At 40.6% G+C, this 25,973-nt stretch overlaps 1 protein-coding gene across 4 annotated transcripts in view; it reads right to left on the bottom strand.

The window, feature by feature from the left end:
• The window catches only part of TDRD1 (tudor domain containing 1), a 51,241-nt gene extending 26,465 nt beyond the window's left edge, over nucleotides 1-24,776 (bottom strand). For 3 of the 4 annotated variants that reach the window (XM_011927841.1, XM_011927842.1, XM_011927844.1), the window contains exons 1-10: nucleotides 24,616-24,776; nucleotides 16,009-16,337; nucleotides 14,394-14,452; nucleotides 6,153-6,297; nucleotides 3,948-4,053; nucleotides 2,872-2,935; nucleotides 2,001-2,105; nucleotides 1,586-1,765; nucleotides 974-1,117; nucleotides 313-484 (exon numbers count right to left, since the gene is read on the bottom strand). In XM_011927841.1, the coding sequence (XP_011783231.1) occupies nucleotides 313-484; nucleotides 974-1,117; nucleotides 1,586-1,765; nucleotides 2,001-2,105; nucleotides 2,872-2,935; nucleotides 3,948-4,053; nucleotides 6,153-6,297; nucleotides 14,394-14,452; nucleotides 16,009-16,309 (1,276 nt within the window). In that variant the 5' untranslated portion in view covers nucleotides 16,310-16,337; nucleotides 24,616-24,776. The remainder of the gene's footprint in view (nucleotides 1-312; nucleotides 485-973; nucleotides 1,118-1,585; nucleotides 1,766-2,000; nucleotides 2,106-2,871; nucleotides 2,936-3,947; nucleotides 4,054-6,152; nucleotides 6,298-14,393; nucleotides 14,453-16,008; nucleotides 16,338-24,615) is intronic. The other variant, XM_011927843.1, reaches the window with a different exon arrangement.
• Between the last annotated feature and the right edge of the window lie 1,197 nt (nucleotides 24,777-25,973).

A 25,973-nucleotide genomic window follows, 5' to 3' on the forward strand; every position in this document is an offset into this window, starting at 1 on the left:
GGGCCAACATTCAGGAGTAGATATTATAATGGCTCTATTAAAGGGATAATAGTTATGCTCACATGAAGTCTAAATCTAGCCAGCCACCTAATTCTATGAATTTGTGCCACGTCTTTGACAAACTGCCAGCCACCTAATTCTATGAATTTGTGCCACATCTTTGACAAACTGCCAATTTCAAGAATGGGTTCAGTCACAATCTGAATGACTCCAGAGGGCAGCTTACCTGGCCTCACTTGATGTTTCCGTTTCTTCTGAGTAATAGGTGGAAACTACATATCCTATTAAGTACTCAATTTAAAAAGATCTTACCTGAATTTGGCAGCTCAACTTCTACAGCAAAGGTAACCACTTCCTCTTCCAAGATGTCGACAATCTTTATGGAGCAGTACTGCTCCATTAACAGTGGTTTAGTAGCTTTGATACAATCATTGCTCCAATTCCCTTCTGCTGGGATAACATTGGCTACAAAGCACTTTATGGCCTGAAAATTTTTATGCAGGTTACTTACAAAAATTGCCATTTAAAAATGATTTTTTCTAATTATTTGTATATAAAAGAATGTATCTCATGCTGAAAACTTATCACAAATCTTCAAGTACTAATCAGACAATTTTATGTATAATTATTATTAGCCTCTGCTAGTACTGTCTTCATAATGCTTACTTTTGGTACTTGAAACTTGAGAACTTCGTGAAAGAATAATTATCCTTCAATTATACATAAATTAAGACCACTTTCAGATACTATAATAAATACAGAAATGATTATTTTGAGGAGCAAATTGAAAAGATGTGCCTAAAAATGTTAGTTTCTCACCTTGGGCAGTACTTAAATAAGGTCAAGATAGCCAATGAGTGTTCATTTACATAGTACAGGTACAATAACACAGAACAAACACTGTGCCCATCAAAACATTGAAAACAGCTCCTTTGGGACACTATTAAACATTTAGAAAGTAAAAGAGACTCACACAAGGAGGAAACAAGTCAATGTTCCTGTTGAGGTGGTAAATTCTGTTTAATGGAATTATTTCTTCATTTCCATAATCAATATATAAGACATGTGCCTTCTTTTGCTGCACATCAACGTTCTGTATGATCACTCTGTTCCAGGTCTGAAAGTGAAATATAAACAGCATTTCACCATCTTAGATTTAAAAAACCCTCAATTGATCTATAGAACATGCAAAAAGTCAACTTAATTTTCTAAGAATCTTGCTAAGAAATCCCTAAAATTGTCTAGTAGGACATGTTATTCATAATATACACAACTATTCCAAAGCTATTTCTGTCCCATGAGACTATCACACACTAATGCCTCAGCTACACAAATAAAACACAAGCTCTAAGACTAGCCAGCCATTCGGCTACAACCAGCAATTCAGGAACCCGTCAACAGAGTTGGAGAGGGGTAAGACAGGGAGGAAGCAAGCTGAACAGGACATGGGATACTGAAGAGGAACAGAAGTGTGATCAGAGGCTGGCTTTAAGCCTTGCCATGCATCATTAAAAGCTCTGGTGTTCAGTTCGTACTACCAAAGTTAGCTCAAACGTTTTAAATGATTCATTTCATTACGGATTACCTGATCAACAGTGTACTTGGCAATACAAACTTCCCCCTTAACAGGAATATAGTCTTTTTCATTCATATTTGCATATGTTTCTTTTAAGCTGGCAGAGAGTTGTTTCATGTATTCTAAAACTTCTGAAGAATATAACTGCACGTAGAAGTCCCCTGGGTGTTTGAATTCAGTAACTGTACCCTTTCAAAGATAAAAGAAAAAAAAAAGAGGAATAATTCCTAAGGCACAAAAGGAAACATCAATTTCTTAAAGCTTTGTAACTGAGATACAAACAGCATTGTAGACAGTTTTGGCGATGTTTATTAGTTTAATCAGATATGTTTTGCAGCTACCACATGAACTCAAAAGTAGGAAACAAGAGAATAAATACAGTTCTCTGGATCTCTGTCTATGGAGATTGAAGAATAACAAATACCTTTACTTCCATGGTTTTCTGGAGTTGTAGACTTCTCAAATCAGAAAACATTATTCTCTCAGCCCAAATGGCTATTTCCTTAGTAACTCCAAGTGGACAGTCACTCTGGTTTGAAAAATACCACAGAAGCGAGTTACTTAAAAGCACATGTTTCAATAATTCTATGGCCACTACACGCTGGAACCGCAACCACAATATCCTGACTCTTCGGCTTGAATAAAAGAACATAGAAATAGGGAAGGCCTCCAAGAGTCACTGAAACCCATTGTCCACAGGCAGTGTGCACAGCACTGGGGATAACCCAAGAATAAGGCCATGCGGGTGAAGAGAAGGATGACTTTATTTTCAGAAAATGAAAGTGGTGGTGGTGGAGGTTATTTTAAATCTGCACTTGTTAATGCTTTCTGTAAGAATGAATACTTGAAGTCACCTTTTTTAAAGTAGGTGTTAGAAGCAGCTAAAGAAAGCTAAAAATTATTCATAAATATGAGTTGGACGTGACAGATGTTTTTCAGATTACAAATAATTCAGCCCATGTTGTCGTCTAAATGAGGAACTGCTATCAAAAAGCCTCCTTAGATAACTAGGCCCTATTAGAGTACAGCACATAAAGCTAAAACCTGCGCCTGCAGAGGCCAAAGGGACTCTTTAATCCACATGATTTTACACGGAGATACTACCACATCCTTTTTGAGAAAAAGGAGTAATTTTCAAAAACCCCTGATCGTATCACTATGGTGTACATGTTTAAATAGGAAACTTACTTTTAAATATTGATAAAATGCAGAAATAAGCCCAAACTATTTATCTCACCTTCTCTTAATTCAATAAAGAGCAGTCATTCAAAATTTAAAGACAAATTATACCATACCTTATTGTTTACCTCCACATCCTTTGTTTCAATAGATGATTTATTATCTTCAAGTTTGTGGAAACTGCAATAAAGCAACAGATTACAATATTTATACTATAGAGGCAATTAACATAGGGGCTATCAATCACAATTATGGTCAATTCTCAATGAACAAAATCCTGAAAGAGCAAAACAGCTTCTTCCAGAATCACAGTGGTAACGTCAAACTCCCCACTGCTGGCTACACAGTGGTCCACACCCTGTGTGTGCATAGGTGTGCTTCTTCCAAAAGCCACCTAATGAGACAGAGACTGAGAGTGAGTGAGTATCTTCAAGCCTCAGTTTTCTTATCTGTAAAATGGAGATAATTCCCGGCTGGGTGTGGTGGCTCACGCCTGTAATCCCAGCACTCTGGGAGGCTGAGGTGGGCGGATCACCAGGATCGAGACCATCCAGGCTAACATGGTGAAACCCCGTCTCTACTAAAAACACAAAAAATTAGCCAGGCGCGGTGGCGGGTGCCTGTAGTCCCAGCTACACCGGAGGCTGAGGCAGGAAAACCGCGTGAACCCGGGAGGCTGAGCTTGCAGTGAGCCGACATCGCACCACTGCACTACAGCCTGGGCAACAGAGCAAGACTGTCTCAAAAAAAAAAAAAAAAGAAACAGAGATAATTCTCTACATTACTTACACAGAATTTTGAGGTCATATGTTAAACTGTTTCGTAAAACTGGTAAATGCCATGTAAGTACAATTTATGTATTTACAAATAAAAACACAACTCAAGTGGCATGTACGAGTTCCAAACTTACTAAGATCCAGGAAAGTACACATGATTAAAGTAAGGCATTCTAAAGCTCTAAACATTAAACTCTTTGAAGGTTATAAATCTTCACATTTACTACCCAGTAAAACAATACACATGAAAATTAAGTTCATAGAGCTGTTCACTTCAGATTTGTACACTTTGTTATAGAGCTTAATAAAAAGTAACTTCTACTTGGTTGTGGTCTGCTGAACTACTGGATGCTTATTGTATCAGAAAAAGACCTTATACATAATCCATAATGAATAAAAAGACCATAAATCCTTACTTTGGCTGAACAGGCTTGCACACGATGCTGTGTGCAGACCAGTCTCTTCTCTGACATGCTGTGGAACAATAGTAGGTCTGCTTGCACTGAGAGCACCTCAACGATCCTAGAGAACACCACCCACAAAATAGCTCAGATGAAGATCAAGACATTCTCAAGGTCCACACTTGATCAAATACTCTATTAACCATGGCAAGAAGACTATCTGAAGAGAATTGTGCTATTTAGGATTAAGTATTCAGATTATACTTTTAAACTCTCATAATACAGAGAAAAAAGGGCTACAAAGATTTAAAAAAGGGAGATCAGACTGGGACACATAACTGAGTTTCCTAAAAACAGACCTCAGAATACATGTTATAAAAGCAGCAAGCAGCCAGGTGCAGTGGCTCACGCCTGTAATCCCAGCACTTTGGGAGGCCGAGGCAGGCAGATCACTTGAGGTCAGGAGTTCGAGACCAGAATGACCAACATGGTGAAACCCCGTCTCTACTGAAAATACAAAAATTAGCCGGGCACGGTGGCAGGCACCTGTAATCCCAGCTATTCAGGAGGCTGAGGCAGAAGAACCTGTCGAACCCAGGAGGCAGAGGTTGCAGTGACCTGAGATTATACCACTGTACTCCAGCCTGCGTGGTGACAGAGCGAGACTCTAGTCTTTAAAAAAAAAAAAAAAGAAGAAAAAAAAGCAGCAAGCAATGGTGCAAAACGTGCAATGGCTCACGCCTGTAATCCCAGCACTTTGGGAGACCAAGGTGGGGGGATTACTTGAGGTCAGGAGTTTGAGACCAGCCTGGCCAACAATGGTGAAATCCCATCTCTACAAAAATAAAAAAAATAAGTGGGGTGTGGTGGTGCACACCTGTACTTGGGAGGCTGAGGCAGGAGAATCACTTGAACCCAGGAGGCAGAGGTTACAGTGAGGCAAGATCAAGCAAAGTAAACAAAACTTTCCTGTAGTGAAAACAGACTTGTACAAGTGACTGAAATGGCTGCGTATCATGAAAAAACCAACAAAAAACAACGAGAATCACATCTAGAAAAACCCAGGGAGATTTTGAAACAAAGGATTTTTTTTAAAAACCCTATCAGTGTTCATGCTAAAGAAACACGTTATCTAAAAAACAAAAACAACAAAAAAACCCCACAAAGAAATAACCACCAACCCAGTCTGGCCTCAAATGCTTCCACACTAAAAGAAACTTAAAAAAAAAAAAAGTTACATATCCAAATAGCCAGTAATAAACAGAAAAAACTGCTCAAGATCACTGATCACGAGAGCACTGCAAATTTAACTGTAAACTGGTAAATGCCATGCAAGTAAGACTTATGTATTGAAAAATTAGAACTCAAGAGGCATATGACAATTCCAACTTATCCACGAAAAGGGCTATAAAAACACAAACACCAAACGTGGACGAGGATGTGGAATAACCAGAACTCCCTCCCAGGGGGAAGAGAAAATGGGACAATACCTTGGAAATGGTTTGGTAGCTTCTTAAACAATTAAAGATACATTTACCCTTTGACTCAGCCATTCTGTGTCTACCTGTGCACCCACAATAAATGAAAACGTTATGTCCACACAAACATTTGTACAAAAATGTTGAGAGAGCTCTATTCCTAACAGGCAAAAGCTGGACACAGCCAAAATGTTCATCAATAGGAGAACAGTTCAACCATGGTATAACCATACAATGATACTAGTCAGCAATAAACAAAAAATAATGGTGCGTGCAACAGCATGGATTAACCTCAAAAGTATTATTGTATATGAAATAACCTTGATACTAAAGAGTCCATGCTGTGTGATTCCACTTATGTGAAATTCTATGACAGGCAAAATTAATTCATGATTAGAAAACCAATGGTTGCTTTTCAGAAGTAGGGACCGGGATGGGACATGAGAAAACTTCCTGAGGAGACAGAAACATCCTATATTATGACAAGGATGTAAGTCTGTGCATTTCAATGCATGTGAGCTTCCCCTAAAAAAAACTCAGGAAAACGTCCCCTGAGGAAGCAGGAAGAATGGGAAGGGATGGGTGAAGAGGAACGGCAGGATGCTGACAGTGGCTGAGGCTGAGATGGATGTGTGGCAATGGGGACACTGCTCTAACCACACTTAATGTTTATCATCTGCCACAATAAAAATGATTTTCAAATATGGAGAAGAATTCAGACACGTAAGAACAATATGCTTACCAAACAGACCACAGCGATGGCAAGTTGTGGACCGAAGAGGAGGTCGTAAGGAGGTGAAGAGCCCTGGATTACTTATGGACAAGGAATTCTCGACCAGCTTGTTTAGTTTTTTTGCTTTTGCAGGACGCACATTATTTCCAGGCTGCTATTAAGAACAGAGAAGAGCAATGTTAGAATTTGGCAATAACTTTTCCATTTAAATACTAGATTTGGGACTAGATAAGATCAAGTAGATGTACTTTTCCTTATTCCTTCTATTAAGGTAAACTAAAACCCTGAACTTATATATAAAACAAACTCAAGGTGACTCTGAAAGTGGGAGAGGAGGAGGTGGGCTGACTGGCAACCTGGAGACCCAAAGAACGACATGGCAGTAAGGTGTCTGGGTTCTCTTTTTGCCTCATATATACCAGACTGGGTGCTGGAGAAGCCAGCAACCCAGAAACACCAGAAGGCAGGGATGATAAAAACTCCAACAAGAAAAGTCCTACTCTCCAGCTGGGTGTGGTGGCGGGCACCTGCAGTCCCAGCTACTTCCGAGGCTGAGGCGGGAGGAACACTGGAGCCCAGGAGCTCAAGGCTGTAGCAAGCTACGATAGTGCCTGTGAATGGCCACTGCACTCCAGCCTGGCCAACACAGTGAGACCCTCATTATTAAAAAAAAAAAAAATTTAAAAACCTGCTCTGTCTAGCCAAAGGACTAGGAAAAAAGGCAGACCAGAAAGACAGAAAACTTAACATTAACTGCTCTACTCCAAACACCACAGACAAAACTGTGGCCCCACTCCCACCCACAGAGGGAGAGGGTGGGGCCAAGATTTCCACCCTCACGAGGCTACAATGAGGTGCCCCAACCTGCTCACAAGTATGGTATCAGAGAAGGCCAACAGAATAGGGTGCCAGCACTTCATCCCTGAAGTGGAAGGATGACATCCCTGCCTATGGAGACCACATGGCGAACCCGGATTTCCACCTGGCAGCAATGAGGTGCCCCCATGCCCACCAACGTGGTGTCAGGAAAGGCCTAGTGGAGAGTCCGAACTTTCCACCACAATTCAATACAAACTAGTCCCTCCTAACACCCTCTCTTTCAGTCGGCCCTCTCTCCACGCGTGTCACTAGACACCAGATGGGGAGCTGTAATGAGGCACTCACCACTGTCAGCCAGAAAGCAATCAGTTGAGGCCTCCTGTGAAGCTGGAACTCCCATCCTCACCCAAAAGAAAGAGCTCCCCAGTTGAATATCAGAGGCTGAGTAGGGAACCTGGACATATACCCACAACCTGGCAGTAACAAACCAGCAACCAGAGCAGTGTCGGAGGAAGCCAGCTAAGACAGGAAGTTTAAATAAGATAGAGGCCGGGTGTGGTAGGTCACGCCTATAATCCCAGCACTTTGGGAGGCTGAGGTGTGCAGACGAGTTCAGATCAGGCCATGAGTTCGAGATCAGCCTGGCCAATATGGCGAAACCCCATTGCTACTAAAAATACAAAAATCAGACAGGCATGGTGGTACATGCCCATAATCCCCACTACTCAGGAAGCTGAGGCACGATGATCGCTTGAACCCAGGAGGTGGAGGCTGCAGTGAGCTAAGATCACGCCACTGTACTCCAGCCTGGGCAACAGAGCGAGATTCTGAATCAAGAAAAAAAAAGTCTCACAATACCCAAGATATCCCAGTTTCAATAGAATTCAATAGACAATAACTCACTGCACCAAGAATCAGGAAGATCACAAATGAATGCCGGAAAAAAAGAAAAAAATCAAGCACCCAACATCAACATGACAAAAACATTCATTTATCTATAAAGATTTTAAAGTAGTCATCAATACGTTAACAAGCAATTACGAATAGGCTTGAAACAAATACAGAGTCTCCCTAAGGAAATAAAAGATATAAAGAACCAAATGGGTATTTTAAAGCTGAAAAGTATAACCAAAATAAAAAACACAATAGCAGGCTCACTAGCATAATGGAGGGAAAAGAGGCAACAATCAGTGAACTTGAAGACAGAACCACAGAAACACCTGATCTGAACAACAGAATGAAAATGAATTAATAAACAAATAGTCTCAGGGACCTGTGGGACTATAACAAAAGATCTAGCATTTGTGTCTTCAGAAAGGAGAGAGAAAGTAGGGCTGAGAAGTACTCAAAAAATGACTGCTGAGGCCGGGCATGGTGGTGCACGCCTGTAATCCCAGCACTTTGGGAGGTTGAGGCTGGTGGGATCACCTGAGGTCAGGAGTTCGAGACCAGCCTGGCCAACATGGCGAAATGCCATCTCTTCTAAAAATACAAAAATTAGCTGGGTGTGGTGGAGGCCATCTGTAATCCCAGCTACTTGGGAGGCTGAGACAGGAGAATTGTTTGAACCCAGGAAGCAGAGGTTGCAGTGAGCTGAGATCACGCCACTGCATTCCAGCCCAGGCGACAAGAGTCAAACTCTGTTTCAAAAAAAAAAAAAAAGACTGCCAGAAACTTCCAAATTTGGCAGAAGATATAAATTTACTAATTTAAGAGGCTGAGTGAGCCCCAGAGTAAATTGAGACTAAACACCAAGACACATCTTAAAATTCTGAAAATTACAAGCTTGAAAGCAGAAAGAGGAAAAGAATCCCTTACCTGTATGGGGGGGGGGATTTTTTAAAATTCATTCTATTAAGGTAAACTAAAACCCTGAACTTACATATAAAACAAACATAAGATGACTCTGAAAGTAGGAAAGGAGGAGGTGGGCTGACTAGGAACCTGGAGACCCAAAGAGCGACATGGCAGTAAAGGCATCTTTACAAAGACAGATTTCTCATTAGAAACCATGGAGGCCAGAAGAAAGTGACAAAACATTTTTCAAGTTCTGAAAGAAAACTTATCTGAGAAACTTATCCAAGGAAAATATCCTTTAGGAATGAATGGGAAATCAAGACTTTTCAGATGAAAGAAAATTAAGAGAATTTGTTACCAGCAGCTTTATCCTAAAAGAATGGCTTAAGGAAGTTCTCTAAAGAGAAAAGAAATGATAAAGGCAGGAACACTGAAATAGAGAAGAAAAACACAACAGGCCGGGCTCAGTGGCTCATGCCTGTAATCCCAGCACTTTGTGAGTCCGAGGTGGGAGGACTGAGCTCAGTAGTTCGAGACCCGATAAACGAAACATATTAATAAGTACAACAGACTTTCTCCTGTTGAGTATTCTAAATTATGTTTGAGAGTTTGAGCAAAAATGATAAACGGTCTGAAAGAGTTGTAAATCTATGAGATAGAATATGTAAGACATAAACAGGTGAAGGTAAAGAAATGCATGGGGAGGTTAAGGTGTCTGCGCTATACTCAGATCGGTAAAATGGTAACTGTCATAAGTTGTGTATACGTGATGTAGTATGTAGAGCAACCACTGGAAAAGGTATACAAAGACACACTCTTGAAAACACCAGATAAAAATCAAAATTATAGAAAGTATTCAAGTAACCCAGAAGGCGGCAGGAAAAATAAACAGAACAGAAAACAAAACAAATGGCATAAACTCTCAGGTATCAATTACATCAAATGTAAATTGTCTAAGTATACCAACTGAAAGACAGACTGTCCTAGTGAATTAAAAAACATTACCCAAATATATGGTGTCTATAAGAAACTCAATTTATGTATAACAATATAGACCGAAAGTAAAAAGATGGAAAAATATGTAAATGTTAAGATAAATGAATGATTGTATTAGTATCAGATAAAACAGATTACAGGGAAAGAAAAGTACCAAAGAGAGGGACATTATGATGACAACGAGTCAACCCAACATGACACGGCAATCCTAAATATGCATGAACCACAGCTGCAAAATATAAAGCCTAACTGAATTGAAAATAAACAACTCAGGATTATAGAGACTTTAATACCTTCTCAACAACTGACATAACGAGATATAAAATCAGCAAGAGGATAGAACTCAACATCACCAATCAACAGGAGCTATTAGATATTTATAGATCATCTGACCCAACAGACAAGGCACATTCTTTTCAAGTGCCAAGAGAATGTATACCAAGACCACATCCTGAGCCATAAAACAAACCTCAACAAACTTAAAAGAACTGATGTCATTCAGAAGCTGTTCTCTAACCACAATAGACTCAAACCAGTCATCAGTAGCAGAAAAAATACTAATAATCTTCAAACACCCAGAAACTAAAGCACAGTTCTAAATAATATGAGTTAAAGATGAAGTTTCGAGATAAATAAAAAGATACACTGGGGCTGGGCAGGGCAACTCAAGCCTGTAATCCCAGTGCTTTGGGAAGCCAAGGTGGGAGGATCACTTGAAGCCAGGAGTTTAAGATCAGCCTGGCAACATAGCAAGACCCCCATCTCTACAGAGAAAAAAAAAAAAATAGCCAGGTGTGGTGGCATACACCTGTAGTCCCAATTACTCCAGGAGGCTCAGCAGGTGGGATTGCTTGAGTCCAGGAGTACAAGGCTGTAGTGAGCTATGATTGTGCCACTACACTCCAGCCTGGATGACATAGGGAGACCTTGTCTTAAAAAACCAACCAACCAACCACCAAAAAGACAAACAAAAAAACCCCCCAAACAATGACCAAAAAAATGCCCAAAAGCAGTAGAGACAGTAAACATAAAGAAGAAATTAATTTTAAAAACAGGAAAAAAATTGGAAACAAAGACCTATTTCTTTGGAAAGATCAATAAAACACAAACCTGTAGCAAGACAGACAATAAAGACAGACAGAAATTACCAATATCAGTAATAAAATAGGGAACATTACTACAGACACCACTAACACGAAAATACTGGGAACACTTCCACATATAAATTTGACAATGTAGACAAAATGAACAAATTCCTTAAAAAACACAAACACAATATGAAACAATTTGAACGGACCTCAATTATAAATATTAAGGAAACTGAACCATACCTTTAAAACTCCCCCAAAAGAAATCTCCAGGTCCAGATGGTTTTCATTGGAGAATTCTACCAAATGTTTAAAGAATTAACACCAGTTCTATACAATTTCTCTTCCAGCAAACAGAAGAGGGGACACTTCCCAATTCATTTCATGAAACTAATATTACCTTGATATTCAAACCACACACAGACAGTATAAAAGAAAATTACAGACCAAAATCTGTCATGAAAACTTATGTAAAAATCCTTATTAAAATATTACCAGATAGAACTCAGCAATACATAAAAATAATTATACACTATGACCAAGCTTAGTTCACTTCCAGAATGCAAGGCTGGTTAACTACTCAAAATATCAATGTAATCTACCAAATTAACGCACTAAAGGAAAAGAAGTCACTACCGTATCAATCAATACAGAAAAAGCATTTGACAAAATTCAACACCTATTCATGATAAAAAGGATCAGAAAAGCAGGACTAAGAAAACTTCATCAGCTTGATAAAGAACATCTACAAAAACCTACACCTAAACTTAATGGTAAAAGACTGAATGCTTTCTCCCTAAGATTAGAAACAAGGCAAGGTGTCCACTGTCACTCTGATTCAAACCTAGTGTAGAAAGTTCCTACAGTAAATGCAATAAAGCAAGAAAAGAAATCAAAGGCATATACACTGAAAAAGAAAACATAAAACTGTCCCTATTTGCAGATGATATGATTGGCTATGTAGAAAACTGCAAGGGATCTTAAAAGGACTTCAATGGCTGGGCCCAGTGGCTCACGCCTGTAATCCCAAGCACTTTGGGAGGCCAAGGCAGGTGGATCACCTGAGGTCAGGAGTTCGGGACCAGCCTGACCAACATGGTAAAATCCCATCTCTACTAAAAAATACAAAAATCAGCCAAGTGTGGGGGCACATGCCTACAGTCGCAGCTACTTGGGAGGCTGAAGCAGGAGAATCACTTGAACCAGGGAGGCAGCGGTTGCAGTGAGCCAAGATAGCAGCCCAGCAGTCCAGCCTGGGCAACAAGAGCAAAACTCCATCTCAAAAAAAAAAAAAAAAGAAAAAAAGGAAAAAAAGGACTTCAGCAAGATCACAGAAGATAAACATAAAAAACCAATCCTATTTCCAGATAATGAACATGGGGACAGAAATACAACAGTATTTACAATTACTCAAAAAAAAAAATCAAATACTTAAGTGTCAATCTAGCAAAACATGCACAGGACCTGTAAGCTAAAAACTACAAAACGAAAAGAAATCAGAGATCTACATAAAAGGAGAAACACCACGTTCATGGATTGGAAGAGTCAACACAGCAAAAATGTCAATAATTCCCCAACTGATATATAGGTTTAATGCAATTCACATGACAATCCCAGCAATATTTGTTGTAGAGATGAGATTATTCTAAACTGCATGTTGGAAGGCAAAGGAATTAGAATAGTTAAAAAAAAATTTTAAGAAGATAAATCAAGTGAAAGGAATCACTTTTCCCAATTTCAAAATTTATTACACAGCTCCAGGAATCAAGACTGTGTGGTACTGGAAAGACAGACACATAGATATACAGAAAATGAGTAACTTCAACTAGACCAACACAAATATGTCCAACTGAATTTTGGCAAATGTGTGAAAGCAATTCAGTGAAGAGAATTTTCAACAGAAGGCACTGGAGCAATTGAACATCCACAGGCAAAAATAAATCTCAACTTAAGTTTCTTAACTTAAAATCTTAAAATTAACTGAAAATGGATCAAAACTTAAATGTAAGAAGTGAAACTATTTGGTGGCTCACGCCTGTAATCCCAGCACTTTGGGAGGCCAAGGCAGGCAGATCATGAGGTCAGGAGATCGACACCATCCTGGCTAACATGGTGAAACCCTGTTTCTACTAAAAATACAAAAAAAAAAAAAAAAATAGCCAGGCACAGCGGCGGGCACCTATAGTCCCAGCTACTTGGGAGGCTGAGGCAGGAGAATGGCATGAACCCAGGAGGTGAAAGTTGCAGTAAGCCGAGATCATGCCACTGCACTCCAGCCTGGGTGACAGTGCAAGACTCCATCTAAAAAAAAAGTAAAACTATCAAATTGTTTGGGAAAAAAATGAACATTTTCAGGATCCTGAGTATCAAAAGCACCAAAAACAATCCATTAAGGAAAAACTGACTTTATTAAGATGAAAAGACAAGCTACAGATTAGGAGAAAATATTTGCAAATCACATACTTGACAAATGACTAATATCTGAAAATTACAAAGAACTTTCAAAACAGTAAAAAACTCAGAAAATAGACAAAAGACATGAAAACATCTCACTAAAGATGTACAGATGGCAAATAAGCACATGAAAAGATGTTTATCATCAATCATGAGGGAAATGCAAGTTAAACCACAATGAGATAGTACTACACATCTGTGATGAAAATGGGTAGAATAAAAATACCGACATCACCAAACGCCGATGAGGATGCAGAGAAACTGAAGCTCTCATACACCCTTGGTAAAATGATACCATCACTCTGGAAAATATTTGGCAGTTTTTTTATAAAACAAAGTATGGGACTACTCTTCAACCCAGAAATTGTACCCTGGACATTTATCCTGGAGCATTAAAAACATGTTCACATGAAATTCTGTACATCAATGGATATAGAGTTTTAGTTTTAAGAGCCAGAAAGTGGAAACAACCCAGGTGTCCTTCAACAGGTAAATGGTTAAACAAGTTGTCCATACCATGGACTACTACTCAGCAATAAAAAGGATCAAATGATTGATGCATACAACCTAGATCAATTTCTAGATAATTATGTGAAATGACGAAAGCCAATCCCAAAAGGTTACATACTGTCTGTACGTAGCCTTTTATATAATATTCTCAAAAATGACAAAATTGTGGAAATATGCGTATCAGTGGCTGCTATGGATTAAGAGGGCAGGGGCAGAAAGAAAAGTGGATTGGCTACACCAGAACGTAAGTAACAAGGTATATAAGAGATCCTTGTGGTGATGGAAATGCTCCGTATCTTGACGGTGTCAGTATCAATAAGCCGGTTGTGATACTGTACTATAGTTCTGCAGCATGTTACCACGGGGGAAACAGGCGAAAGACTACACAGGATCCCCATTATTTCTTACAACTGCATGTGAATCTACAATGACCTAAGGAAGTTTTCTTTTTTAAAAATGTACATTAAATAAAAAATGTCTGATCTTGAATGATACCTACAAATTGAACACTTCTTTAATAAATAAATACCAAAACATGTTTAGAATCTTTTACCCAAACAAGCCAACACACAATAAAGTAACTTACAGTATTCACTTCTTTGGGTGGTGAATTACTTTCTACACTTGGTGATGACACTGAGTTTCCTGGGGAAGAAAAACACAATTTTGAACAAAAGCCAAATAATACTTTTTATCGCTAATAATGAAAAATAGTATAATTAGGTGATATTCAAGTAATAGGGCTATACCACAATGACCTTATAGCTACACCAGAACCTAAGCAACATCCTACTTTGCCCAACAGAAAATAAGGACTTAGCCAGGCACAGTGGCTCACCCCTATAATCCCAGCACTTCAGGAGGCTGAGGGAGGTGGATCACTTGAGGTCAGGAGTTCAAGACCAGCCTGGCCAACAAGAACATGAGCAATACAAAAATTAGCTGGGCATGGTGGTGCACACTTGTAATTCCAACTACTCAGGAGGCTGAGGTAGGAGAACCACTTGTACCTGGAAGGTGAAGGTTTCAATGAGCTGAGACAGTGCCACTGCACTCCAGCTTGGGTGACTGAGTGACTCTGTCTCGAAAAAAATAAAAATATAAATAAAAGAACTTGTCCAAAATTTTGACTAGTACTCCTCTCATTGTGAACTTTTCTCCATTCGCTAATGCAGTTCTCAAATTTTCTGGATTCAGAAACCCTCTGCATTCTTAAAAACTGAGGACCCTGCAGAGCTTTTGTTTACACGGTTTATTTTAACCAATATTTGCTGTATTAGAAATTAAAACTAAACTTAAACATCCATTTAAAAATAAATGCATTACATGCTGACAATTTTTAAAAACTATTTTTCAAAACACACACCAGTGGGCTATTAACAGAACAGGCACATGACTACCTTACTGTATTTGCATTTAATTATTAATTTAGAAGGAAAAACCAGAAACACAAAGAAACTAAATTCTACCAGGTCCTAACTGCCTTAGAAAGGTGTTTTTTTCTTTTTCGAGACAGAGTATCGCTCTGTCACCAGGCTGGAGTGCAGTGGCATGATGTCAACTCTGCAACTTCCGCCTCCCAGGTTTAGGCGATTCTCCTGCCTCAGCCTCTCAAGTAGCTGGGACTACAGGTTTGCGCCACTATACCTGGCTAATTTTTGTTATTTTTAGTCGAGATGGAGTTTCACCATGTTGGCCAAGCTGGTCTCTAACTCCTGACCTCGTCATCTGCCCACCTCGGCCTCCCAAAGTGCTAGGATTACAGGCATGAGCCACCACGCCCAGCCGAAAAAGGTTTTTAGAATTGGAACTAAAGGAATGATAAATCACATGAAACCAGTTAAAATCTTAGCTATATCTTTGTGATATATGCATAAGGTCTGCACAGTATTTTTAAGATATGGTCAATCTTTAGAACACCCATAAAAAAGCTAGTGTTTCCTTTCTGCATTCCTAGTATAGTCCTCTGTGGGGAAAAAGGCGCATTCTCTCCCCAGGAATTTTTTCTGAGATTAATGAAGCCAAAGGCAGCCACTTGGTATCTGGTTTTTCCTTCTAAATTAATAATTAAATGCAAATACAGTAAGGTGGTCATGTGCCTGTTCTGTTAATAGCCCACTGGTGTGTGGTTATATATACCTCTGGTAAGTCACAGAAACCATGAGAATCAAGAAGTAGGAAGCCTGGTGGTTTTCACTCACCTGCTGGCAATTTTTTCCTGTCTCCTTTGGAATCAACCACTTCTCCGTTGATGCCATTAGGCTTTGAAGAAACTGAACTGTCTTCCTGACTAGCCAAATATTGTTTGGTTTGCTCACAAAGCAAAAAATTGTTCTTTTTATTTCCATTCTCTGAGCTTTTCAGCCTGAAATTAGGATGGTTAGGAAGTGTTCCAGGACTTCTTAAAGACTCAGGTGGTGGAAGCTTGTTTTCATTTTTCTCAAAATTAAATGGCTCTGTCATCTTAGAAGGAGGTACTTCCAAATTGTTTCTTGACATCATACTAAATGGCGATTTAAAACTCAGAGGCCTAAGGAGAGAAATGTATTGAAAAGACAACTTTTAATTTCAAAATTTCAGAAGAACTGCTGGCTCAGAGGAATTCTCCCAAATATATTTACGTAACAGATAATTCCTATAAAATGATTCCAAAGCAGGTATAACCACGACATCAAAACTTGGCCGACAAGGCATAAGAAAAACACCGATTCTCTGTAAGTATGAACTCTAACAGAAATCAACAACAGACCAACTCATGAAAAATCAAAAAAGTAAATCTCACTCAGCATTCAACACCATTCCTTAGTTGTAAAAGCTTTTGAGGCAACACTAACTGAAAAGGTCTTTCATGTTTTAAAAGAAATATTCCCAACTTAAGCTTACACCTTAACAGCAAAATGCAACAGAAGAGGTGTGTTTAAATCAGTTGTCAACTACCTTTCTACCTTCTCAGAATCCCTCTACCCTCTCCTATATCCAGTCCTTGAATATGCTGAACGCTCTACCCAAAATGCCCTCGCGCTCACTGCCTGACCATCCTGCGCAGGCTTCACAATCCATCTCAGCTGACCCCTCTTTCCTCCCATTTTTGCCAAGGTCTCTGCTTTTATCATCTCCAGCTGAACGTCCACAAATTGTAATTTATACCTACTGCTTTTAAGGTCCTATCTATACATCTTTCTCTGAAAGTAAATTGGAAATGTTGCAAGCTTTCCAAGTTTAATTTGTCACGAAGTGTCTCTGAGAAACCTCTGTCCAGAAAGGATGCTGGCTTGTTTTTCTATTACTCTTAAAGAATGCTAAGTGCCCTGCCCAGGAGAATTAAAAGGGACAAACACCTCTTCTTTCTCAAGTAGTGACCGATAGCTTTGTCTGCTCCAGAAACAGTTGAGCAGGAGGAAAAATGTCACAGCTGAAACTAGCATGAGTAATATCTAAATGTTGTTTAACATGGTCTTGAATAGAAAAAAATAAATAGCAGTTGGTGTCCTACAACTTATCTCATTTCTTACTTTAAATTAGGCCTAACCTAATCTAATGAGAATACAGACAAGATAATGAAATAAAAACAAAAATATACAGGCACACTCAAAGGTAGGGAACTCTTATTGGACCGACCCTGAGAAGATCCCTGACAGAATGACTGCAGGTGGGTAGCGATGGGGGAGATACTGCAGCTGCCAGGGGAAGTAAAACTGTATGGATAAGCACGCCTAAATTGAAGGGACAGGCTGAGAACTGCAACGTTTTGTGTAATAAAAGAGCAATGTCGTTCAATTACAAAAGAAAAATAAAGGCCGGGCGCGGTGGCTCACGCCTGTAATCTCAGCACTTTGGGAGGCTGAGGCAGGCAGATCACCAGGTCAAGAGATCGAGATCATCCTGGCTAACACAGTGAAACCGTGTCTCTACTAAAAAATACAAAATATTAGCCGGGTGTGGTGGCGGGCGCCTGTAGTCCCAGCTACTCAGGAGGCTGAGGCAGGAGAATGGCGTGAACCCCGGAGGCTGAGCTTGCAGTGAGCTGAGATCCGGCCACTTCACCCCAGTCCGGGCGATAGAGCGAGACTCCGCCTCAAAAAAAAAAAAAAAAAAAAAAAAAAATTCAAGTACAGAAAACATCAAATAAGATGACAGAATCAAGCCCAAGTAATCCAAGTATCAATGAGTTAGTCTTAGTTAAGACAGAAAAAAGAGATAAACTCAGAAAGAAAATTATTCAGTAAAATGTTAGGCACAAAAGGCATACATATAACCAAATCATACGGTAAGGTTCCAAATAAAAGGACTAAAATATGCTCTATGCAAACAGCTAAAAGATGTAATGTTATGCCGGGCACGGTTGCTCATGCCTGTAATCCAAGCACTTTGGGAGGCCAAGGCAGGTGGATCACCTGAGATTAGGAGTTCAAGACCAGCCTGGACAACATGGTGAAATCCTGTCCCTACTATAAATACAAAAAATTAGCCAGGCATAGTGGCGCGTGGGACTACAGGCGCCCGTACGCCTGTAATCCCAGCTACTCAGGAGGCTGAGGCAGGAGAACAGCTTGATCCCGGGAGGTGGAGGTTGCAGTGAACCAAGATCGCACCATCGCACTCCAGCTTGGGCAACAAGAGCAAACTCTGTCTCGAAATAAAAGAAAAAAAAGATGCAGTGTTAGTATCAGTAGCACATAAAATCAAACTCAAGATAGAAACTATTAAGACATATGAAGATATTTTACATTGATTAAGAAAACACAGGCTGGGCACAGTGGCTCATGCCTGTAATCCCAGCATTTTGGGAGGCCAAGGACGGTGGATTACTTGAGGTCAGGAGTTTGAGACCAGCCTGACCAACATGGTGAAACCCTATTGCTACTAAAAATACAAAAATTAGCTAGGCATGGTGGTAAGCATCTGTAGTCCCAACTACTCGGGAGGCTGAGGCAGGAGAAGAGCTTGAACCTGGGAGCCAGAGGTTGCAGTGAGCTGAGACAGCGCCACTGCACTCCAGCCTGGGCGACAGAATGAGACGCTGTCTCAAAAACAAAGAACAAACACTCCAAGGAGATAAAGCAACCAGGAATCTTTGAATCATTATAATGTTGTTTTGAGGTGTATAAAACAAAATCTGACTGAAGGAGAAGAAATTCAGTCCACTATGATTAGGACGCATCTATCTTAGACAACTACTACTCAGACAGAAAACAGGCAATAGTAAAGACTGTATGAGTTAACAAACTTGACCTAATCGGGACTAATACAACCAACAACATTCCTTTTTTTCAGCATTGAGTGTACACTGGACTGCAAAATCCATCTCAAATACAAAAAAACTAGTATCATACAGGCCACATTCACTCATCACAATACACACAAATCTCCATCTCAGATTATGCTTCACAGAGAATCAGCCTGCAATAGCCACGGGTGAAGGGTTTCTTTTGTTTAGTTTAAAAGTGGTTAAAACAATCACAAAGGAAACGATAGCAAACATAACCACGTGACAATGAAAACTTACCAAAATAGTAAGCAGTCCAGGAAATACTATCACAAAGATGACAAATTTGATACCTTTTCAAAAGTGAGATAAATATTAAGAACCTCCAGATACTGTAGCAGACTCAAACACCATTCCACCTCTGATTTGCCAGCTAGAGTTAGCGACGATACTGGCCACAGAGTTCTCCTGAGGTGGCTTCTGAGAAAGCTCTTCCCTACCCTGCAGAACAGGGACAGATGTGGCTAGCACAGTCCTTCACCCCTTTCTTCCTGCAACATTGTCCTGAGGCCTGGTGACTTATCACACACTTTGTAATCAGGGAGTAACAAGCACAGCCTGAGGATGGTGAAGGAGAGACGCAGAGCCAGGTGTGTCTGGCGGTTCCTTCAGGTCGCCACTCCAGCTCTGGTTTGCCTATGCAGAGACATGCTGAGGAATCAAATAAGCTGTTATTTGCAGGCCAATACAGTAAAATGAATGACAAAAAGGCATGAACAGAATGCAGAGAGGAAGATAAGTTCATAAACGTAAGGGGAAAAACATTCAACCCTATAGTTAAAAAAAATTCAAATTGAAGCAAGTATGCAGTTTCCACCTAGTGAGTGCAATTAAAACATTAAGCCACTCATTACTGAAGGGAGTATCAATTAATATGCTCTTTCTGGGAAGCAATTTAGAAATATATACGTATATACCTATGGGTTTTTAAAAAGAGGACTTGGTACCTCTACATCTAGAAATCATGCCATTGAAATAATCCTAAATACCAAAAAATCCTATATATAAAAATGTCCATCTAAAATAGCAAAAAAGGCCTGGACGCAGTTGCTCACACCTGTAATCTCAGCACTTTAGGAGGCTGAGGAGTGGTGGGCTCCTGTAATCCCAGCTACTTAGGAGGCTGAGGTGGGAGAATCGCCTGAACCTGGGAGGCAGAGGTTGCAGTGAGCCGAAATTGTGCCACTGCACTCTAGCTTGGGGCAACAAAGTGAGACTGTCTCAAAAAAAAAATTAACTGTGATGCCTTTAACAGATTATTACACTACCATTCAGAATCTTAGTTTCCAGAAACACTGTTAAAATGTCTGTTAGAATGGCAAATGAGGCTGGGCACGGTGGCTCACGCCTGTAATCCCAGCACTTTGGGAGGCTGAGGCGGGCGTATCACGAGGTCAGGAGATCAAGACCATCCTGGCTAACACGGTGAAACTCCATCTCTACCAAAAAATACAAAATATTAGCTGGGCGTGGTGGTGGGCACCTGTAGTCCCAGCTACTCGGGAGGCTGAAGCAGGAGAATGGCGTGAACCTGGGAGGCGGAGCTTGCAGTGAGCCCAGACAGCACCACTGTAGCACTCTAGCCTGGATGACAGAGTGAGACTCCATCTCAAAAAACAAAAAAAAAAAAACAGAATCGCAAATGAAAAAGCAGGAAAAAACCTGTATATTCAATATAATTATAACTGCAAAAGAAAATCAAAACTGCAGGTTAAAAAAAGATGAATGAAACATATTACATTATAAATAACAATGAGTATTCTGGAGTAGGTGGGTTGATGAGGATATCTTTTTCACTTTCACATTTTCCAAATTATATTGAATGAATCGTTTTTATAGATGAAAACATTTTTAAGACTGATGTATCTAACAATAAACCTTTTTTCCAAAAATGTGGTAACTTAATTCTAAATCAAGTAAAGGATCACAGCAATATTTAAACCATAAAACTAGCGTACAGTTATCTTCTTCTCAAGACACTGAGTTGCATCCTCAGTAGGCTGCTGTGTTACACCTGAGATAGTCTTTCATAACACTATATTTAGTAACTCAGGCTGCCAATCAATCTACAGTCAGCGCCTCACTACCCTGTATTATAGTTACCTATAGACAGTTATATCTGTCATTTAAATTATTTTAAGTTGCTTGAGTGCAGTACTCTTATTTTTAAAAATCTAAACAAAAATACCTCTGATTTCCTGCAGTATCCACCATGGTGCTTTATAGAACTAGGCATTCAAAAGATACTCATATGATAAAAACTATTTTAAATGCACTATTGCACTGTTTTCATGCCAACCTGTTCACTGAAAATGACACTTGCTGTCTGAAATGACATCTGGCAGTCTTAAGTGATGTGCTTAAGTCTTAAGCACATCAGGCTATGAAGTTTACTGAAATTTAATAACAAACTTCATGTCTCACAATGATTCCTCCAAAATCCAAAAATTAATAAATATATTTGACTTTAGAAACGGCATCAGCGTTAGACTTACTATAAAGTTTAAGTAGCGAATAAAGAGGATTTATACTTAAAAGGTTCACCCTATGGTGGAATATTTGGACAATGTTTGAAGGACTCACCCTATTCAGGAATTTTCGTTACAACACCCAGTGCAAATAGACACGTACACCTGTTCTGGGACCACAAACTTCTGGTTTCATTTGGGACAGCCAATCGTGCTGCATTGGAACCATTTTGTAAAATTGTTCCCTTCCCAACTGTTGCTGCCCTGTAACCACAACCTCTCAAAAACACGAGACTCTTATACTGACATGACTCTCATAATGGAACACAGGATCCCAGACACAGGTTGGCAGCCTGTCAACAGGAAAGTCAGAATGTCCCTGACTTTGAACACTACTACCACTTATGCATTAGCTTTTGGAGCAGGTGGCCAGTACTACTGTGAATCCAGATAAAATGTTCAGTCACCTAAAACCTTTCGGAATTTATTTTTAAATATGCAATTATCATACCATTACATGTACACTGATTTACAGTTTTATGAATGTAAGCATAGACTTAGGCAGCCACCACAACTGGGATACAGAACAGGCTCTTAACGGTGAATTTTTTATTTTTTTTTGAGGCGTTGTCTTGCTCTGTTGTCCAAGCTGGAGTGCAGTGACACGATCTCGGGCTCACTGCAACCTCCGCATCATGAGTTCAAGCAATTCTCCTGCCCCAGCCCTCCCAATTAGCTGGGACTACAGGCATGCTCCACCACGCCTGGCTAATTTTTGTATTTTTAGTAGAGACAGGGTTTCACCAGACTGGTCTCAAACTCCTGACCTTGTGATCTGCCCGCCTCGGCCTCCCAAAGTGCTGGAATTACAGGTGTGAGCCACTGCACCCAGCCATAAATTTTTAACATTACAAAACACCAGTAAGACTGAGCATCTATTCCTACTTGGTTTCATCCTGTGTCAACCACTGGGAATATCTGAATCACAAGTAGGCAGGCCCTATGGCATAATACTCTGATTCCCAACCTCACGCTTTAGATTTGATACCCAGGTAAACAAATGTGACAGATTATTGCCGCAAAGGCCCTGAAACCACATGGGTTAACCTCACCCAGTTTTAAAATAAGTAATTTCCCCTATATACAATCTACTACTTTTACATGCTACTAGTGATAAAAATAATATTTAATCATTCTGGAATCAACAGTATTTAAATGTTGATTCAGCTAACACAAAAGGTTAACTAGAAGGGTCTCAACGTTTCTTTACGTTAGAGAGTACCTGACTTTCTTAGAATCGGGAATCACTGATGTACTAAAAGAGTAGTGAACTGCCTCATTTCTATAGTGGTACAGGCAAAAATGAGGGCTCATATTTCTAGATCTCTTTGTTCTGTACTTCACGCTTTGAATCCACTAAGACCTGAAGCTCCCTAAGGGTAGACCCTCTCTTTTCTTTGGAATCCTAGCGGTCCTCCCTGATGTTGCTGGGAGCTTCCTAAGATACAGTGGGGGTAGTCATTTCTTTTCCCTCTAGGACACCACAGGCTCGAGTTCTTTTAACATTAAAAGTGCACACAGAGATACTCAGCTGTCATTTTTTTCCTTCTCTAATGTTTCCTTTCATTTTCCTGGCAATCTTATGTATTCTGCAAGAACCATTCCACTCAAAGAAAACATTCCGGTTTCGGCTGGACGCCGTGGCTCACGCCTGTAATCCCAGCACTTTAGAGGCTGAAGTGGGCGAATCACCTGAGGTGAGGAGTTTGAGACCAGCCTGGCCAACATGGTGAAACGCTGTCTCTACTAAAAATACAAAAAGTGGCAGGGCGTGGTGGCTGGTACCTGTAATCCCAGCTACTCGGGAGGCTGAGGCTGGAGAATCGCTTGAACCCAGGAGGCAGAGGTTGCAATGAGCCAGGATTGCGCCATTGCACTCCAACCTGGGCAACAAGAGTGAAACTCCGTCTCAAAAACAACAGCAGCAGCAGCAGCAACAACAACAAAAAACACTCCGGTTTTAAAGAGACAAAACGCAATGGTTCAGTAAAGCATGAGCTCTGAAGTTAGCCAGATAAGTCTCATCTTCCTCATTTAGCCACACTATCTTGGGCAAATCACTTCATCTTTCTAGGATTCAGCGACTGTAAAATGCGAGGCCAGTAGTTAACTTCCTCATAAATCCTAATCACGAGGATTAAATGAGAGACGAAGTAAATCACTTGGCACAATGGCTAGTACTTCCTAAGGGCTCAAAGGGCAGCTATTATTTCTGCTTTACTTTTATACCACTCCTACAAGCATAAAATTTCTTCCATTCCTGTGGAACCAGCTTGCAGGTTTAAGATGAAAGTAATTTGAGGACTAAAGTATTTTTATTTCGTTATTCCTACAGATAAACAAGGGAGACGTGGGAAGCTGGAATCACTTACTAAACCCCCCCAGGGCCAGCACCTTACACAGTTCAGATGAAAACGCAGGTCAGCCTCCACGGCCTTGGATTTTAGCACACAGCACCGTGCTGCCTCACTAAGGAAGCTGGAAGTATCAGTTCCCTTAGTTCAGAGGCCCAGCAGGGCTAACGTTATTTATAGTAAGGACCCCAGGGCCCAGAAAAGCTATTGGCACACAGCAGGCACTCCTTAAACAAACCAGCGCCAGCTGACCCACATCTAAGTGAATGCCCTAGCGCATCTTCCTTTCCTATAGGAGGAAGGTGGGGAAAAGATAGTGTTAATATTGTTTGTATTGCAGTTTTTAGTCAAACGAAGGCAGTGAATCCACATGCAAGTTTCTCTTAGAGAGAAGGTGAACGTTTGCATTTGAAGGAGTGATGCTCAGAAGTGCTATTTCCAAACTCATAGAGAATCCTCCCACACCAAACCCTCCAATCTTAGACCTGCCCCTCGCAGCCAAGGTTCCAAATCTCCTCTCTCCACTTCCATGCCCCTTGTACCCGCTCAACGCCCAACCTCAACGTCCAGCGCCCAACGTCTGGCCCCCAACGACCGAAGTCCCCTCCCTTCCCCTTCATACAGGCCCTTTCCCTCCCCTATACGCCTGGGAACCCTCACCTGGAAAGGGGCAAGAGGACCGCGGACCCGAACCCGTCTCTGCGGCCTGGCGGTGGTGGCAACTGCCTATGCTGGGAGCCCCGCTGCCTGGGATGCGCCCGGCACTCCCCTCACCTCCGATCCCAACTGCGCCCTCCTGGCTCCAGCGCACGCCTGCGCACTCCGCGTCCACGTGCAACTCAATGTGCGCACGTGCTCCCTCCGCCTTCCCCGGAAGCGGCTTGTGCTCTAGTTGCAGGCTCAAAAAGTTACTTTGCAGAAACTTTATTTTGTTCTAGCTTCTTCTAGAAAGATATCTCTGGCAACGTCCTCGGCACATTTTGGGCGCAAAGATGCAGACTTTGTCTCCTTGAAGGTCACTTGGGTCGCCGTACCCACTTAAAGGTCTTCCAAGGTTTTCCAAATCAACTGCCTCTGCCTGGTCTTAGAAGTTAAACACACACGTGCTGATACTTTTTTTCTTTTCTTCTTGACTGAGGGCATGTGGTTATACCTGTTGGTGTTACTTAAAGACAAGCTTTTTAATTTTTTTTTTTTTTTGCTATGGAACTCTTCTAACAATTTCATAGGAAGGGAACCCTTGTGTACCTGTCATCTAGTTTCTACCTTATCAATTCATGGTTAATCTTGTCTACATCTGCACCCCAAGCACTCTTCCGGCAATGTTTTGAAGCAAATCCGAGAATTGTAAATGTGAGACAAAGTAGCAAACGTCCGCTTCTGGCCCCCAGCATAGTCCTCCCTCACTGTGAAAAAGCTTTGTTCATTGTGTTTGTCAGCATGATTTCAGACCGCCTCACTTAGTAACTTCTCAGCCCTCCAGAAGAATCCCTTGAAGAGTGCGTAAGCAGGCTGGAACTCAGGTTCCCACCTCTCAGAATCACTGCATTTTTAGAAAAGATACATTCAGAGATCTAGCCTTTGCCTTTTTCTGTACATAAGGGATAGGATTAATGATGATGCCTAGACTACTCTCGCACCCAACCTTTGAAGAGATTTTTGTCTTATATAGCTTCTGGGCACTTTTAATGTTACCACTGGGCATAACCTCTACCACCTAATATTTAAAGTGTGCTGCCACACTGCTTTGGAGTAATTTAACAGAAATTTTGTAGGATCTCCTGGTTGCAGTCCTCTGTAAGACTCTGAATAAAACTAACTTCAATTATTTAAAAGCCTGATTTTTTTCTTTAGTTGATATATTTTTAATACATTTTTTTAGAGCAGTTTCATATTTACAGAATAGTGAAATTAAAGTGCTGGCTGGGCGTGGTGGCTCATGCCTGTAATCCCAGCACTTTGGGAGGCTGAGGCGGGCAGATCACTTGAGGTCAGGAGTTCAAGACCAGCCTGGCCAA

Source organism: Colobus angolensis, unplaced genomic scaffold, assembly GCF_000951035.1.
Source record: "Colobus angolensis palliatus isolate OR3802 unplaced genomic scaffold, Cang.pa_1.0 Scaffold75, whole genome shotgun sequence".
Lineage (NCBI taxonomy): Eukaryota > Metazoa > Chordata > Mammalia > Primates > Cercopithecidae > Colobus > Colobus angolensis.